At 45.3% G+C, this 18,655-nt stretch overlaps 1 protein-coding gene across 1 annotated transcript in view; it reads left to right on the top strand.

Annotated features, from left to right (window-relative positions):
- gli3 (GLI family zinc finger 3) overlaps window positions 1-17,584 on the top strand; it is an 83,991-nt gene extending 66,407 nt beyond the window's left edge. The window contains exons 7-15 of the mRNA XM_026362756.1: window positions 976-1,177; window positions 2,424-2,643; window positions 3,702-3,815; window positions 4,746-4,886; window positions 10,738-10,887; window positions 10,976-11,140; window positions 11,239-11,529; window positions 12,664-13,054; window positions 13,521-17,584. Of these exons, the coding sequence (XP_026218541.1) occupies window positions 976-1,177; window positions 2,424-2,643; window positions 3,702-3,815; window positions 4,746-4,886; window positions 10,738-10,887; window positions 10,976-11,140; window positions 11,239-11,529; window positions 12,664-13,054; window positions 13,521-15,865 (4,019 nt within the window). The 3' untranslated portion in view covers window positions 15,866-17,584. The remainder of the gene's footprint in view (window positions 1-975; window positions 1,178-2,423; window positions 2,644-3,701; window positions 3,816-4,745; window positions 4,887-10,737; window positions 10,888-10,975; window positions 11,141-11,238; window positions 11,530-12,663; window positions 13,055-13,520) is intronic.
- Window positions 17,585-18,655: the final 1,071 nt, after the last annotated feature.

Raw genomic sequence — 18,655 nt, 5'->3', positions numbered from 1 at the left:
ACTAATGTTCTCCTTACAGCTTCACGCTGTAGTTGAACCTCAGGCCTGCGTATGCCAGAACACCACAGAGGCATCCACACACACACACACACACACACACACACACACACACACACATCCACATCCACACTCTCTGATTACCATGTGAATGGAGCGTTCTGTAATCGTTGGATGTGTCAAACGAGAGATGGCGCATTTACGTTTGGGAGATGGATGGATTGTGGGGGATGTAAATATGGAGGGGGGTTACCGGGGCTGCGTAAGCTGGTTTTGTTTGCCTTTATAAAATAACTCAAAATGTTTTATTTCCAAGTCTTGAGTCACAAAGTCATTGTGTCAGTTCATGCACAAAGCACGACATCCCCTCAGCGCTTTTTTCCCCTCCTTCCGTCTTCCTCTGTTTTTCCTTGTCTTGTTTGTGACATCTCCGTGTGAAAAGACAACAAAAGTCATGTTTTAATCTCTACCCGTGGCTCATTGTATGTGCAGAGAGAATGGTTGTGCTGTTTCTGCCTTTTACCTTTTCAAACCCCCTTTTCGTATTTCCAGTCAACACTGATTGCATTTGAATAACGAGTCAAATTGGACTTGATTAAATATTACCATACACAGTCAGAGCATTTCTCCAACATAAAAGGCATGTTTTCTCATGGATGAAATGCAAGCAGTGCATCAAGTGACAGCTGAACACTCATTCAGATAAGCCTTTTGTCTGATGATTGACAAAAATGTCATCTGTTAGGGTTAGATTAGGTTAGAGTTTGGTTGAAGTCAAACAGAAAAATCCTAAGTTTTTTAACTGGGAGCTCACTCATAGGAACGTAGCTGATGTTTGTTCCTGATAGCAGGGAGTGAGGGAGCAGATAAAGGTTCGTTTCTAGCTTTACTTTTTCACCTTTCACTTTTACTGCTGCTCCTCGATAGCCAGTCGTGTACCTTGCTCTAAATGTCTCCTCTTATTTCCTCCTTCTGCAGGCACTCGTTTCCCGAGCCCGCGGCTGCCATCACGGCCCAGCAGGAAGCGGCCCCTGCCCATCTCGCCCCTCTCTGAGCACAGCTTTGACCTGCAGACCATGATCCGCAACTCGCCCAACTCCCTCGTCACCATGCTCAACAACTCGCGCTCCAGCTCCTCCACCAGCGGCTCCTACGGTCACCTCTCTGCTGGGGCCATCAGGTAGCATGCCGTATTTTGAAGATGATGTTGGAGCTTTGATTGACCGCGTTTTTTCGCAGCGGTGATCATTCAGGGATTCCTATGTGCCAATATTACATCAAACAGCAAGATCTCCCTGTGGGGAGCGATGGTGTAAATTGTTTTCTAATATTATCGATTGGTATTTTTTAACAAAGCACGTTTGTGATGGAAAAGCCTGTGTCTCCCTCAGGATGCCAACATAATATCACATAACATTATGTAACGTGTCTGCCAGAAAAGGGTAAAAGAAGTGTGTGGTGTTTTGAATAAGCGTATGTGTGTGTGTTGTCCGTGTCACACCCCCATGTGGGTGACGATCTCCCAGCCAGCCAGTCAGCCTGCCTCCCCGGCGGCTTGTGTCAGTCATTCGGTACACCTCATGGAAACATCACATACATCACGCCCCGGTACCGGAGGCGATCAAAGGGAAGCAAAAGAAGAGAAGAGAGAAGGGAAAAGGAAAGATCCATCGCCCCACCCGCAGCCATTGATCAGCGATCTGTAAGAAGAGCCTGATCAATCACGTCGCGCGCTCAGGCACTGTCCTGGTGACAGGGCCAAAATAGCCAGAGCCAACAGACTGATGAGTGATATGACAAGCAGATGGGCCCCCAAATGTGTCTCGGCCCATTGATTTCCAGTGGGCTGGTAATAAGGTCAGCAGACATATGGGTCGCAGTGAGAGCGAAGCGTCAGAGCTCAGGATGAATGGAAGCCGCTGATGTCGAGCCACACGGATCTGTGTTTATCTCGTGGTTCACCTGTGGTTATACACGACCCAGAGGAGGTTGCGTGGCTTCTTGGATGTTTTATGATATATATATATAAAAAAAAGAAAGTTGCCAACTCTGGAACAACTCTGTTGCAGAGCATCTTTCTGCTTTATTTACAAGTCTGTGCGACGTACTCCAGATTGTTTATCATCTGTATCATTTGCCCACTGGAAGAATGACATACTGCCTTACACAGATGATAATTCACTGTGTGTTAACAAGCTGAACATTCATTGGCAGGGATTTTGCCGGCAGCCCCGTGGTTCCAGCATTACCACACCATCTCCTGTCAGATTGTCCTCAGGGATGAGGAGCTATCCAGAACAATCCATTTATTCACTCTTATTTCCCTCTTTTTGCCTTGCTGCCTTCGCAGCTGATTTTTTTTTTTATTGAAGTTGTACTTTTGTGATTATAACTAGTCTGCCTTTCTCTCCTTCTGCTCCCTCCAGCCCTGCATTGAGCTTCGCCTACCCTCCAACACCAGTAGCTTTGCATGTGCACCAGCAGCTGATTGGCCGTCAACCAGGCATTGTGGGCTCTGCATTTGGCCACAGTCCCCCCCTCATTCATCCAACGCCGGCCTTTGCCACCCAGAGGCCCGTACCTGGCATCCCCGCTACAGGGCTCAGCGCCAGCGAGCGCTCGGCCGTCTCCAACGACTCCTCACAGGTGAGAGCGGCTGTGTGATTCATCATCACAGGTAATAGATAGCGGCGTCACATGCCAGCCACAACTTGGCGAAATGTAGCGAGCTAACGTGGTACAGGCAGGACCCCCCCTCTACATGCTCATCTCCTGGGAGTTTCCTCCTACTTGCGTTGTGTCTTGTTTTTAGACTGCCAAGCACAGCCCAGAACGTGCCTGCAGCAAACAACAAGGGGCTTGTTAGCATAGAATCCCACTGCTGACTCCATTAATCACTAGAGAGAGAGCAAGGATATAGAGAGGGAATATTGACATGGATGGATGGATCCAAAGGGGCTTTTTCTCTCCTTACTCAACCTTTACTGTATGTGCGGGCCTACATTTGTTTATTACCAGTCCTCCCTGCTGTTTCCCATCGCTCGAATTTTGTGCTACCATGAATGAGGCCTCATTCAAATTGGGCACATCTAAATTGCCTTTCCTCCTCCCGAATGAACACAATATTGCTTTGAGGCCACAGCTGAATTTCATATCTCTCAGCAAAGATCGAGGGGCAAATGTGTCACATGTTGTCCTTTAAAATAAACAAAATAAATTTTGAAAGTAAATATATTTGAAGCCACACGGTAAATTACAAACCTTTCTTTTTCAGTAGGTTAAACTGTACTTGTTAATTATTTTACTCGGCCAGACTTTGCATGAAACAAGAATTCCCCCATGGGTGAATTTAAGGCAAGGCCAAATTCAGGTCATCCATTGGTTTCTGTGGATTGGTTCGTTGAATTGTTTTTTCAAGCAAGTGAGTTTGTTTTAACTGCGGTGATTAGGGTACCTAATCTGATACACTGAATTGCATAGTTTGTCATTAGCAGTTAAAGCTTTTGCCTGCGACTGATACGGTTTCATTACGGCTTGACCTCAGCTGTTTTTTCCTGGTTGATTAGGAAAATGATCAGTTGACTAATGAGCTTTACATGCATTTTCAAGTATAGTGGAAGGAATAGAACAATTAAAATAAATCTAATGGTCTATGTAGTGGAAAATCCGAGTTGTAAGACATCAAATATTTTCTGTTTCCTCAGACCAAACCAACGAGTGAATCTGCCGTGAGCAGCACAGGAGACCCGATGCACCACAAACGCTCCAAAATGAAACCGGAGGAAGATTTGCCGAGCCCAGGCGCAGTAAGCGTACAGGTGAAGATTGCCTACATTATTAACAATGTCCACATTTGTATTCAGTTTCCAGCGGCTTCAGAGCCATTCTTTGGTTATCTGACAAAGCTGTCTTCATTCAGGCAAATACTGCAGTATCACACTACCAACTGGTTCGTAATCCCAGAATTCACCAGCCTCTTTTTTTTACGTGATTTCTCCACTAGAATGAGAAGCCCGTACAATAGCTGGTCACCTGCCAAAAGAGCTGCAACAATAGGCATGCTTACCAGCTGCGGGCTGGATTTGTTTACCTGCATTTGCTCCTTTCTCTGTGTTAGTTTCCCGCCTTGCTCTTATCAGTTTCCGAAGCCAGACCATCCATTGATCTCTGGGACACTGGGAGGAAATTGTTTTTGCTTTGGTTTAATCAAAAATGTAAGTGGATGTGGAAAATGAAAGAGAAATGTGAAAGTTGTAAATGTCTGCATCTGCAGGAAACATCGTATTAGAGTGGACTCAGCTGCACATTCAGTCAGAGGTGTGCGGTGGAGTCTTCAGGCTCTCCTGTATCCGCCCACACCAGCTCTCTGCTGTGCTCAGCCACCTAACTGTGACAGTGAAATATGTCCGGACTAATAGAGCAACCTTCAGCAGGAAGAGCGGGTTAGATTCCTCAAATACCCGCCTGCTCATATCGTGTAACAAACCCCAAAATACAGAGTGGGGCTTTCACTGCTACCTCTCCGCTCTCCTAGACACCCAAACAAGGTCAGATTCACAAGAGCACTGTGGCTGAGACCTGTAACCAAATCAAATTGGCTGTGTCTTTCATATGAAACAGCACAGTGGTAGAACTGGTACCACTGGACTGATCCCTTTTGCTTTTACAGCAGTTTATTTCCATTCGTGTCATGACATTACATTGCTTGGTGTATGGTGTGCTGTACTGGAAGTGGTTCACTTTTTCAGGACCATCCTGATGGGATGACTCTGGTGAAGGAAGAAGGGGACAAAGATGAAAGCAAACAGGAGCCAGAGGTCGTTTATGAGACAAACTGCCACTGGGAAAACTGTTGCCGCGAGTTCGACACTCAAGAGCAACTAGTACAAGTGAGTAACACACACACACACACACACACACACACAAACAAGATGCTTATTTTAAGTCTGATTCCAGCAGAGAATAATTGATTGTCTATGTAAAGCTGTACCAAACATTTTATCCAGAAATATGCTCTAATGGTTCCGCAGCAGAGTGTAGACAGGAAACCGTTCAAAAAAAGGGACACAGAAAACAAACCATTTTATTTTGTTGACTCCAGTTACTCTGAACCAAGTAATTGCTTGCTGCTCCTGAGCAGATGGCTTGTATCTCACTCTTTAGTTGCGATTCATCACTTCCTGTACAGAGAAGTGTTCACAAACTGACTCTAGGACCAAAACATCTAGTAGGGAAACAGGGCAACGCAACAGTGTCAGCTGTAGGATGGTCTTATATAAAAGGGCTCTCCATTCACCCCAGAAAGCACGCACCAAAAGACAAAAAGGACAATGTCTTTGTGTCTGTTTGTACGCTGCGAGGGGTTTTCTCACATCCCAGAACATCAGCTGCAGCTGTACTATTCTGCACAACTCCTCCTATCAGTCCACAGTGTGCCAGTGTGTTTGTGCAGCAGTAGTCTACAGTAAAGTCAGAGCTGCAGGCATGGACTGATACTGCTACTGGATTCCTGATTGGATCCAGGGATGGTGGTAATGGGCTCAAAAGTTGGACAGCTGAATGGCGCTAACTGATTTGGCGGGTTAAGCCTCCCAGAGTCAGGATGTGAGTTTTGTCTACACTGGACCAACCCTCCTCCTGTCTGTTATCAGAACTCTCACACAGCCCAGGAGATGGATGGCTCTCATCACGCCGTGCCCGAGGGTTCACCGCTAAGCTAAATATTAATGACATTATGGTCGTGTCACCCCCACTACGGCTACTTACACAGACGCTATTAGCTCTGCTGCTCTCTCGCGGCCTGTGAACTGCTCACCCCTCAGCTTGCAGAGAGAGAGAGAGAGAGAGAGAGTGGACTGAAGTTGGAGAAGTGGTGAAAAATATGATGCTGCGAACAAGAGATGGTGGAGTGTACACACGCACGTGCGCACGTGTGCACGTGAAGCACATCACCACACATCTGATAGAAAGATCCTCAGCTCTTCACAGCTGTCTATTTGCCGCCTTGACATTGCAATCCTCAGCTGCGGTGGTAACCCCTATCTATAATTGATATCCTCAGCCCGGAATGGGCTGCCTCCTGTGTTTGAAGGGCTCAGCTCAAAGGTTGAGGATCTTGACAACTTCTTGCCCCTGTTTCAGGGAGCGGGATGAGTTGAGGTGGTGGGAAACGAGGGGAGGATGGCTTCTTAATAGAAGAAAAGCTCGCTCACATCCCCCTACTGTAGTCACACCAGGTGGCCATGTGAACAAAGCAATGCCTCTCATTCCTCCACATATACAACCCGGGCATAACCTCGCCAAGCTACACTTATTATCAGATATCTGTGTAGACACACACCGACAAAATGCTTTTTTCCATTTTTCCTGCAAATTGTTTTTTTTTTTTTTTCTTTTTCAGCATTTGACTTTCTGATATTGCAATTTATTTCTCATTTCCTATGCACGCGCAGCTGTGAAGAGAGATGCCAATAAAAGTGCTCGTCTACAGAATCCCTGCCCTCTAATTCAGCAGAGCGGACGAGAAAATGCTCTTATCTCTCCACACCCCCACCCCCCTCAGTAATAGGATAAGTACAGTATTTGGACCACAGTGGCGCTACTCATACACTGGAAGGGGTTTGGGGGTGGGGGGGTGGGGATTTCCATATAACCAAACAATGGAGCGTCCCTTCCCCCTGTACTTGTCTTCTGAAATGGCTTTGGGGAAAAAACACGATAAAAAAAAAAAATTCCAGTTTCTCCATGGTTGTAACGAACTGAACTGAAGTTTCTCCATGGATTCATATTCAGCAGCGGCAGTTTGTCTTGTGTGCTGACAATCTGTGTCATGAAACGAGTGGCTTTTTGAAGTATTAAAAGTAACAGCTGAACTGATTCAAATACCCCCATTTTTCTTTGTGGTTGGCCTAATTTTAGAATTAAGCCTTCACACCACCCTCATTGCTTTCCACCTTGTTCAAAAGCGCTCCAACTGCGCTCTTGATGCATATTTTTACACTCTCAAACGTGCTCTCACCATGACATGCCGCGGCGTTCCTTTATCATCTGCGTTTAAGCGCTCTTGGTGCAGCCGATAAGATAAACATCAGATCTATGCAATTTAGCTCACTTATCGGGCCTACCCAGTCAGCAAAAGCGAGGCGGGTGTCAATTTTAGTTTGCTGTTTTGATTTCATTTATTACATTTCAACTCTCTATACCTCTCCATCTTCATCTCCCATCTCTGCTCGGCTCCACATTCTTTCGCTTACCCATTTTTGGGCATAAAACCTCTCCCTCTCTATTTTTCTCTTTCATTTTTCCCTCCCTCCCCTCTTTCCCCTCGGAGGGAACACTTTTAAAGATAAGGCCTGGTGGCTTCTTTAATGTCTCTCTTGAAGTGGGCATTTTCACTCGGGTTTGTCGTCTGAGATGCCAGCCCCACATTCCCATAATTTCCTAATATGGCCCTGCTCAACAATCTTTTATTATTTTCTCATTGATCTATTACTGATGCTTTGCCGTGAAGAAATCTACAAAGGCGCAATGCATTTTCACTGCTGTATGAGGAGAAGAATGAACTTAAGTCATATTGTCCTCTATATGGTAAAGCATTTTTTGACAAGATATAATTTAAGGTGATCAGATTTGAATCCTCTCCGTTTAATGTTTAGATTCTTTGGCTGAAAACTAGGACTTTGTGTTCGTCAGGGCTTCTTCACTGCAGTGACTGAACCTTTCCTGGCTTGGAAGAATTCAGGTTCTGCCCTGTTATTATCAGCCTGCAAGTAACTCTTTCGGGAGGACTACGTGGGGTTTGATTGGTGGTTTGCATGTGTGTGTTCTCGCAGCTCATCAGGCCTTTTCCACCCTCCACAGTCTACCACTCTGTTCCAGGTCATCTACATAGGTGGCGCTGTGATGTCCTTGTTCTTAGATGGGGAGCTGGCTTGTTAAGGCAGCTGCTGTGTGCCTCCCTGGTGTTAAAGAGAGATAAATGCGGGTGCAGTTTGAAGGCAGCCCCCCTCTCTGGCTGCTGGCGCAGGCCTTTAATTGGTAAAATGCAGATTTTTTTTGATCAGGAGAAGGATTAGGCCCCTTATCTGTCTAGAGTATCTTACTCTAAGATGAAAAGACTGTGCTGAATTACACATGCCAATTCTAGCTCCCTGCCCCCTGCTCGCTTACTCACTTACTCTCATCCTCCCTCCTTCCCTCACTCACTCAATCTTTCCCCCTCGTACTCCTCCCTCCCTCCCTTTGCCTTGTTCATGCTGTTTTTTCCTCTCTTTACACAAAGCACTTCAGCAACTGACATCACAAAAGAGCATATGATTTATTAGGCAGTGTTTGATAAAGCTAAACGGTGTTGCGGGTCCCACAGCTTAGTGAAATTGCCTTGTAAACAGGCCCTCTTTTCATGCATGCTTGCATTCTAATGCATGAGGACTGTGTCCCAGAGAGAGTTTGATAAGGAGACATGGAGATGGATACTGAAGTGGGCAAATGCTGAGAAATAGCAGAAGAAAAGATAGGATTTGGTGTATTACAGTAATGTGTGTAGAAGCGCGTGGGTTTCAGCATTGCAAAAAAAAAAAAAAAAGAGTCAGAGGCTTTTATTGTTTAGGACACATTAAAACCACTTGTCAACGTGTGAAAATGTCAAAGTGTTCTTGTGTTCTAGTGCTATTTATGTTTATGGGTGTCTCAGCCATGCACCCAAAACAGCAGGGGTCTGAAGCAAGAAAACACTGTCTGCACCTGTGTGTATGTGTGTGTGTGAGCACGCGCTCCTCTCATACGTCACAGACGGCATTAGTGTCCCCTGTGTCCGTGTCCCTGGCGCTCCCTGTCGTGCGACTCCCTCCTAAATCCATCTTGGTGGCGTTTTTACAGTTGTTGGCCGATAAGCTGGCAGGGGGAAGATGAATAACCTGCCATGCTGCCGCTATCAGCACCTGTTTGTCGATTTAGCCGGCCAACGGGGCCTGTCTGCTCAGCATGGAGATTATTGATTCAATAAGGATTGCCATTAGATCATGCCATTAGGCTTCTCGGCGGCCTCTCTCCCCGTTGCTGTCTGTTCTTCTCTCTGTCAGCTCAGAGGCTCATGCATCACACCCGTCAACGACCTCCTTCATTTGTACAAACAGGGTGTAACTGTGTATCCATCTGTGTGTGTGAGCGCGTGCATGCACTTTGTGTTGTGCCAGCCAGTCGGCGTGTTCCGACAACACGGCGCTCTCCCATCGCTCTCAGCCACGGGATATTGAACGCTGCTCACAACAGACCGATCTCTTGCCACAGTGATTCCCTCACAGAGAGGAAGAAAAAAGAGAAGACGAGTCAGGCTGTTCAGATGCTCTGACCGCGGTGGGGAGGAGATCGATCTTGGGGAAACTTCACTAACGTCTGTGGCCACGCAGTCCCCCAATCATTTTCCTTGAAATTAGTCTTGTTTTGTCACTTTAAAATTAAAAAATGTCAAGTGAGAATAATGGAGGTCCTTTGTGGATATATTAGTGTCAATTCTACTCTTGGCTTTTGCTGTCACACGCCGCTGTTACCGTGCTGACTCATTTGTCGATCCTATAGGATTACTGGGAAGTGTGTGCAGTGGGTTTATAGAGACTTGGGGTCCAAATATCTTGAAGAAAGACTTAAAGTAGGGTTGTTTCTTTCTCTATTGTTATATGAGGGGTCATGGTCTGGCCAGTGGGCAGGGCACCAGAGAGGTACAAATATGCTATTGTCATTCCTAGAGGGGAACTGACCCTGGATGCTCTTTGGTCAAAACGTTGCTTCCCCAGTCATGTAAAAGCATTCAAAGTCTTTATTTATCCCATTCCCTCTCTCCTGTTGCCATCCATCCTTCTTCATTTACCCCAAGGTAAAAAGACTTCTCTGCTGCTCAGGAATGTAATAATACCAGTTTCTTTTGGTCAGGATATTGTGTCTGTCTCCCTGGGTTGCTCTCCAAAAGGCACTTCAGAGGCCACCATACAGGTTTGTCAATGAAAGAGAGCCAGATGTTGACTGCATTCCCAGAGGGTCTACCCCGGCATGTATTTTCTTCTCTCAGCACCTCTTTCATCCCTCTATAACCTCCACCACTTAGCACCTAAAAGACGGCGAGAAAAGCAGGAAAGTGGAGGAAAGGAGGAGAGAAGGAAAGGAGCAAGAGAAAAGGTGGTGCTCACAGATATAGTACTTGGCTGGAGTTGTAAAACCCTTGCATTTCAGATGCCTGGTCTGAACTTTTGGATTTCTCGCCCTCTCTCCTCACCACCCTCCCACCTTTCCTTCTTCCTAAGCCTCAGATTGGAAGTTGCCACGGCAGCACAACTGTCAGCACTTGTCATGGGGGGGCAAAGGCCCAATGTGATGCGAAGTGACAGGGTTTTATTTGAAAATCCTGTTCAAATCGGACACTGAGACTCACAAGGCTGCCTTTTTTTGCCAGCCTTTGTGCAGATTTCAACAAGAAGAGAAGAGAAACGCTAGAAAGGAAGGAAGGAAGGAATTAGGAGAAACGAGATGGAAGAAATTAAGTGGAGAAAGTACCACATGAAAAGAAATGAAAAACAGGAACAGCCTCTTCTGCTGCTGAGCAAAAATATCTTCAAGCCGATCAACAAATTAGTCCAAGGCAAAAACATATTACACTTCAACATTACTTCATTCTCATGTACAGACACAGTAAGAGCTTATAATAATAAGGAATTGCCCTGGTTTGAATTCTTTCATCTTCTTTTCTAGCACATCAACAATGACCACATCCACGGGGAGAAGAAGGAGTTTGTATGTCGGTGGGAAGAATGCTCTCGAGAGCAGAAGCCCTTCAAGGCACAATACATGCTGGTGGTCCACATGCGCAGGCATACTGGGGAAAAACCGCACAAGTGCACGGTAAGGATACTCTGACGTCATTTATTCGTACATGCTAGAACGCAAGATTCAGGCTGTATGAGTGACATCCTTTTGTCCCATCCTGCAGTTTGAAGGCTGTACCAAGGCCTATTCTCGTCTGGAAAACCTCAAGACTCACTTACGTTCCCACACTGGTGAGAAACCTTATGTGTGTGAGCACGAAGGCTGCAACAAAGCCTTTTCCAATGCCTCTGATCGGGCAAAACATCAGAATCGGACACATTCAAACGAGGTACTGTCAAACAGTTTATAGCCCCTTTGACTTAGTCAGTATGTTGTTTACAAGCAAAGTGTATCTTACACTGGATTTTTCTCCTTTCTTGTTTTTAGAAACCGTATGTGTGTAAAATCCCCGGCTGCACTAAACGCTACACGGACCCCAGCTCCTTACGTAAGCACGTGAAGACGGTGCACGGGCCTGAAGCGCACGTCACCAAGAAACAGCGCGGAGATTATCCACGTCCTCCAACTCAGCCGCGGGAACCTGGGGGCAACAGTCAGGGCCGGTCGCCAGGACAGCTGCCCCTGGGTGGGTATGGGGACCAAAGGGAGTACAACCACGCTACCTCAAAACAAGATGAATGTCTGCAGGTCAAGTCCATCAAGACAGAGAAGCCCATGGTAAGACTCATTTCATGTTTCATATCCATTTTGCTCTCTGACACTCAGACCTTACATTCCTTTAGGCCGTCTTTAAAACCTTTACTACCACCTCCATTACTTTTAGGTAACAATTTAATGAGTATTTCATTGTGTGGGATTTAACACTGAAATGGGGCATGCACCTTTAACATTAAAGTCTTCTAATGAGCAAATGTTTTCTTCTACCCAATGCTTCGGCAACTCTCTCCTTTCCTTACTAAGGACAGTGGGTAATCAGGTGAGATAGGTGTCCCTTCACGTTGCATTTGTAAAATATTTCCCCTAGTCATTTGTTTCTCTTTGTTTTTCATTTTTGGTGTGTGTTGGACTTCATCCTATTACATCTGCTTGAGACTCACCCGAAACATGACCAGTTTGTTGTCATTGTGGGATTTTCTCATCTCTCGCATAAAAAAAAAAAAAGATTGTGATTCTCATTCATTGTAAGCACTTTAATTTTACAAGATATTTGCATTTTGTAAACAAAGCCTTCGAGCAGAACTGTGAAGGCACCTGATACTGCCAGAGAATTTGCTATGCAGTCACAATCATTCAGTTCGAAACACGGTAGATGGTCTTTAAACACTGTTGACCTTTGTTGCTAAAAATTTCTTCTCAGTGCAACACAATTCCTAAATTTCAGTGAACAACCTAATTGGGCACTAGCTGCTCTCACAAGAGGTCTTCATCCTATTTGTCCTTAAAAAATCCAAAACACGATTTTCTCTTTTTTGTGTCCACAGTGGATCACAGAGAGATATAATACTTGTGTAATCATGTACCGAACCTTGTCTATCAAGCATCTATTTTTTTAAAAGAAAAAAGGGAGCTGTTGTTTCTGTGCTACCAGAAAAAACACTGCAGTGATTAAGATGATTATACGAACACTTTTCAAAAATTTCAAAACAACGCAGTAAATTCTTTATGAATGTTACAGGGACTCCATCCTTCAAAGCATTGCATTTAATCACGGTCTCTGATATATGGCACTGCATACTGGGTTGTATTAACTGAAGCCAACATGATAATCATCTGCTGTTGTTACTTCTTTTCTCTCCTCTCTTCTTCCAATCTGCTGCCTGTCTGGTTTGTCCTTCTTGGTCGTTCTCTCAGACGTCTCAGCCAAGCCCTGGCAGTCAGTCTACATGCAGCAGTGACCAGTCCCCCATCAGCACCTATCCCAGCAGTGGAGTCCAGCTTGCTGTGAGAGCCGGACACTTGCCAGGGGAGGGGCTGGAGGAGGACGAGGAGAAAGACGAAAATGATGAAGAGGCGGAGGAGTGCGAGGGTGAGCCAGCTCCAATCATGGACTCCACCGTGTCCACAGCAACCGCAGCCATGCTAACCTTGCAGGCTAGGCGAAGTGTTGGCCGCCCCCTGCGCTGGATGGAGCATGTCAAGATGGAGAGGCTGAAGCAGGTGAATGGAGCGCTGCCCAGGTTGGGGCCCCTGTCCCCTACACCACCCCCCAGAGGTTCCACACTACCTAACATCCTGGGGAAGGGTAAGGTTAACCAAAGTTTCTTAAAGTTTAATTTTGCTTTTAAATAATTGAACTTAGTGTCCAAGTGTTTATGAGAACTTTAGTCCAACTGTTCTTAAAATATCTAATAAAAAGCACCTGTTTGCAGAATTTACGCATCACCACAAATGGGTGTGCAGTTCACACTTAGAGAAATGAATTATCCGAGATTCCATCTTGCTTATTTTGGCTGAAGCATTCAGGCAAAACAAATGCTTAAAATTTACTGTTCTGCTGTAAAATGGTATCAAAGCCATATCAAGCTGTATATCATATCAGTGACTGTTGCATGTAACAATGTTTCATGGACAACTCCTGCCAGTTGTCTATAGTAACATCTGTTTCAGGGATCTCTCCACACGTACACTTAGTTGGCTGTAATCTCCCTTTTACCACATATTTTCCTTGTTCTCCTTTTCACTCCCTTTCTCTGTCTGTTTTCCCCCAGGATCCTGTCTGGGCAGACCGTGGGGGGTGCCTGCCCCTCAGCCACCTGCTCATGCTGAGCTGGGCAGCACAGAGCTAACTGTGCTCAATTTACTCCGAGACCGACGTGACAGCAGTGGTAGTGCCGCCAGTTCAGCCTATCTGAGCAGCAGCCGACGCTCCTCGGGCATCTCCCCCTGCTTCTCCAGCCGACGTTCCAGCCAGGCTTCCCAAAGTGAAGGTACAATGGCAGCCTCCCACCACCGCCGCCTCCACAACCTTAGCTCCACTGACTCTTATGACCCCATCTCCACTGATGCCTCCCGCCGGTCCAGTGAGGCTAGCCAGTATGGAGGTGGGGTAGGAGGAGGGGGTGGAGGGGCGCCCTCAGGGGGAGGCTTTGGAGGTGTAGGGGGAGTAGGCATAGGAGGAGGAGGATCAAGAGGGATGCTCAATCTAACCCCAGCACAGCATTACCACCTTAAAGCCAAGTATGCAGCAGCAACTGGTGGCCCACCTCCAACACCTCTACCCAACATGGAGCGCATGATGGATGAGGGTGGTAGTGACCACTGCTTGCCACCTCTGGTCAGGCCACATCACTGCAGTGACGGCAGCAACGGGTACACCAGTGGGCATATGGGACATGCTGTTCACAGGAGGAGGGTCCTCTATCCTGGAGAGGGAGCACTGAATGGGAACCGGAGGGCCAGTGATCCAGTACGGACGCAAGCTCCTGATATTTGCAGTCTTCCCCCAGTGCAGCGCTTCAACAGCCTTAACAATCTCCACCCTCTTCCACCTCTGTCTCATAATGCGTCACCTGAGATTCGGAACTTCAGCCTACAGAACTACACCCGCTCAGAAGGAAACCTGCTGAGGCGCCTGCAGCACTCACCATACACTGCTTGCATCACAGAACATGTAGCCTTAGAGGCCCTGGCCATGGAGGATGGTGGGGAGGCTGGCCTGTTGCTTGAGGATGAGGATGTGCTACCAGACGACCTTGTGCAGTATCTCCACTCCCAGGTTCAGGTGGATGGTGGCTCCTACATGCACATTGAGGACCAAATAGCTTCAAGCCAAAGGGACACCTCCCAACCATCTATGGAAGAAATTGAACCAATCCAGACATTGGGATTAAATATGACCTTTCCTGCTCCCCACAGTCTCCAGCAGCAGCAGATAGCACAGAGGAAGAGTCCCAGTAAGCTTCCCATCCAGTGGAATGAAGTGAGCTCCATGAGTGCTGACAGGTCTCCTTTGAGGGAACAAAGCCATCAGACACATTGTGCAAGGTGGCCCGGCACAGAACATGGAGCTGTGTCTGTACCTTTTGGCAAGTTTGGAAACATGGTGGTTCAGCACGTTCAAGTGTCCCTTGATTTCCAGAACAACAGTGCTCAAAATAATCAGTCTCAAAGTGCTTTGTGTGCCAACCCTGGGGTGAAGCTAGAGACAACGCCTAACTCGTGCATGGAGATGAGAGATATTGGTCACACCTCCACAAACACCTTTGGAAGGCCTAACTTCTCACAGATCATCAATGAGCCTCTTCCGCAGGTCTTCAAACAGCAGGTTTCCAGTGGAGCTCAAAAACAGAGCCACTGCCAGCCAAACCACAGCAGCTCTTGCCAGGTTGGTAACAACCTAATCCTAAGCAGGGCATCCATGGACAACCTCTCAAGCCTCTCCCAGGGACCCACTCTTCAACACAATCGGCAAGTCCATGCCCCTTGCCCACCAGTCAACACTTACAGGAACTCAGTCAGGACCCAGCAGTACCTCAATCTGAAGAGCGCTAATGAAATCCAGACTAATCTCAGTCAGCAGCAACAGCTGCAGAATAGTGGAGACCACTGTTCCCTTGCACATCAAGTATCTGGGCTGAAACTGGAGGCTCCAGACCATGGATACTTAGAAGAGGGCTTTGTGAATTGCCTTTCTTATGAACCAGTGGATCGTAAGGCCTCATCCTACCCTGTTCTGGAGGACCAGTGCTTGCTCGACTCCGTGGCTGTGGGAGGTGGTGGCAGTGGGAACTCGGTTGCTCTTCTATCCCCTGGTACAGACCAGGTAACCAGCACGGTGGATAGCAATGTGCCTCGTGTGATAGATGAGGCGCTAAGCCTGGACTTTGGTACTATGCTGGAGGATGGCTATGACCAGGGTAGCATGGTCTCAGGGGTGTTGAGTCCCTCGATCTTTCAGGGTCTGTCCAGGACCTCATCACGCCTGACCACTCCCCGAGCTTCAGCAACTTTTCACAGCATGGCTCCTGGCGTAAACAACATGGCTATTGGAGACATGAGCTCTCTCCTCACCACCCTTGCTGAGGAGAGCAAGTTTCTGGCTATCATGCAGTAGCTGCTCGCTCTCTCTCTCTCTGCTTTCTCCTCCCTTTGGAAAAATGGAAAAAAAGGACGAGAAAAACTCTGGTGTATGTGAAGATTAAGATAAAAGTGGCAATTATGAGAACTTTACTATGTACTTAGGTGTTCTGGCGGTTGCCAAACCCATGTATTTTGTAAAAATGTCATCTCATACAAAAATGGGATGTGTCAAAATTATGTATAGAGAAATAGTTATATTCCTTTTCTGGAATGAAGGCTATTTTTGGAAGCCCTTCTGTTTGTATTACTATGTGATGGTGAGCAAAAGCTCACTTCTATGAAACAGTATTCTGTGTATTGTCACTGTTGGTAAAAATGCATGCATTCAAGATTAAACATTGATCACTGTCTATATTAGTACATAGGCTAGCCCATGTGCAAAGCATCTATCGCTGTGCCCCAACAGGACACTAAATCCATTCTTGTTCCAGCAGGTGAGACATGGGTCATTAAATTTAACAGGCCCTGATGATAACTTTATATATCATAGGTTTTAATAAGTGATATATTTACATTTGTTGTAATTTTGTTTGTATGTTACTTTTGTGAATCTGTAAATGTTACAGTGCTTCTACCAATTTTTATCAAGTGGTGTTTTATGTTAAGATGGTATTGAGTCCAAAAAAATAAATAAATAAATCAAATGGACGACACATCCAAGTTTTCAAGGCACCATAGATAGTTGTCTACTTGATATCTAAATGGCTTGATTTAGTTAGTCTGGTAAGGTACTTGCAAATGTATATAACAGTGTTTTTATATTCTGTTTGTGATAATCAGATTCTTGGTGTTGGATTGCACGGTTGGACATTTCTCCGTGGTGATCAGAGGTCCCATTTGGTGCTTTATGTACGCGTACATGACTTTGATATGTGTACTTCATGGTTTTAATCTGTCTTAACGACCAAGGATGGTCCACCCCACATGAATTTTCCTCTCACGATGATAAGTGCTGTTATGTGATGTGTTTTGTTTTATAGGAATCTGTATTGTTTTCTCCAAAGCTCTTAAATTCAGAATGTGTACTGCCATCAAGTATTGCAGTGACTGTCAACAGTGTTAGTATTGCCTTGCAGTGCTATGTAACTGCACACAAAATATTGAGTAGTTTACTTTTTGTTCATCATCAAAGAGGTACAAAATGTTTTATTGTTTGGTACTTTTGCCATTTTTGTAGCTGTGCGTTGATTGTGTGTTTTTTTAATTTTTCAAAGAAGTAGAAATCATTTCCTTTAATAGAAGGAAACAACACTGAGGTATGTGCCTTATACGTGTTTGCCTCTCGGTAAAGAGAAAGATCACTGCCAATCTTCCATTGTGAAACATAAAAATGAAACCTGTAAAATGTCTTGTGAGATCCGAAAAAAGATAAAATGACAGAACTTTATATAAGAAAAGTCTGAAGATTTGCGAAATGCATTCTACTTTTCTTTGATTTTTTTTTTCCACATCTATTGTGCGTTTATATATAATGTGTAAATACAGTACTCTTTCTGTGGGATTAGCAGAGGAAATGGAAAGTATCCTGGAGCCAATAAAGAATTGACTTTGAAAGCAGGGATTCCTAGGCCCTGGGGAGAGGCCAGACAGATCTGGCTCAGTGCGGAGCTTCAAGTGCCCAGCACTGCCCCTCTGCCAGAAGAGCCACTTTGCTCTTTTATAACTGACTACAAATGTTTGTATGGTTTTAATAAAAAATGGAAATCATATTTTAAGTCCCTTTTCATCTTTATATCCTGTTTTGAAACATTAGTTTGTATTGTATGATTATGTATTTTTATGGCGATAACAAGCTAAGATGGGGGATATAACTACTTCTATAACACTTACACACACACTCTTTTAACTATTATAAATCACCCTGGTTACCTGATCAGAGTATCTGCTGCAAACATGTCAGGTGACTTTGAGACTGAATACATATGTTTAATTACTTGCTTTGGATCATACTCCTCCTATTAGCCACCATCCGTAACTTCATTCAGTGAGAATAGTTAATGCTTCTGATGCCCTCTTCTGATCATCACAGGACATTGCAATTACACTGGAAAGCGAAAGCTTGCGTCTTTAATACTTAGGAATTTCATATCATGGTATCACACTCATCAGTCATTTTATTAGGTACACCTGTACAATCAGTGTATCTAAATCAAATGTTTTGGCCACCCTAGTTATGCAGGTGAGGGGGGCAACAAATTAGAAACATGTCTTAATATAATGCACCCGCTCACTATGAGCTCAATAAGTAGAGTTCATGTCAGAGCTGCTGTATTGGTTTACATTAGACTGTACAGATGTACTTAATAAAGTGACCAATCGGAGTAAATTGTCTGGTTACACAGTCAGATTAAAAGCAATCATCCCTCACCTCTCTCAGTTGAGATTAAAGCCAGAAGTTGTTACCATGCCTGCTCATTCACAGCAACATCTCAACCAGTAGTTATTTCACTATAGCCCACATGTATTTTCAGACCCCTTAAGGCTGACAGCCCATCAGCTCACATCAGAAGTCCTTTTAATGCACTCTGACAAAGCACTGAGAGATCTTGCATCATTCCCTAACTGCAGATGGAGCAAAATGGGAATATTTTCTAAGCTCTCATTATGCTTTTTAGATGCTCAACACAAGTGCAATCATGCAACGGAAATGATGGGCACAGTTAAGACTTTCCGCTGCTCAGAAGAAGCATGAGAGCTAGTTTGCTAAATGAGAGCTAAATGTTTTAACTACGTACATGATAGAGCATTTTGACTTCTGATGCTG

Source organism: Anabas testudineus, chromosome 2, assembly GCF_900324465.2.
Source record: "Anabas testudineus chromosome 2, fAnaTes1.2, whole genome shotgun sequence".
NCBI classification, from domain to species: domain Eukaryota; kingdom Metazoa; phylum Chordata; class Actinopteri; order Anabantiformes; family Anabantidae; genus Anabas; species Anabas testudineus.
Note: the sequence above shows the minus strand (reverse complement) of the source record. Positions and strands in the feature narration are given on the sequence as shown.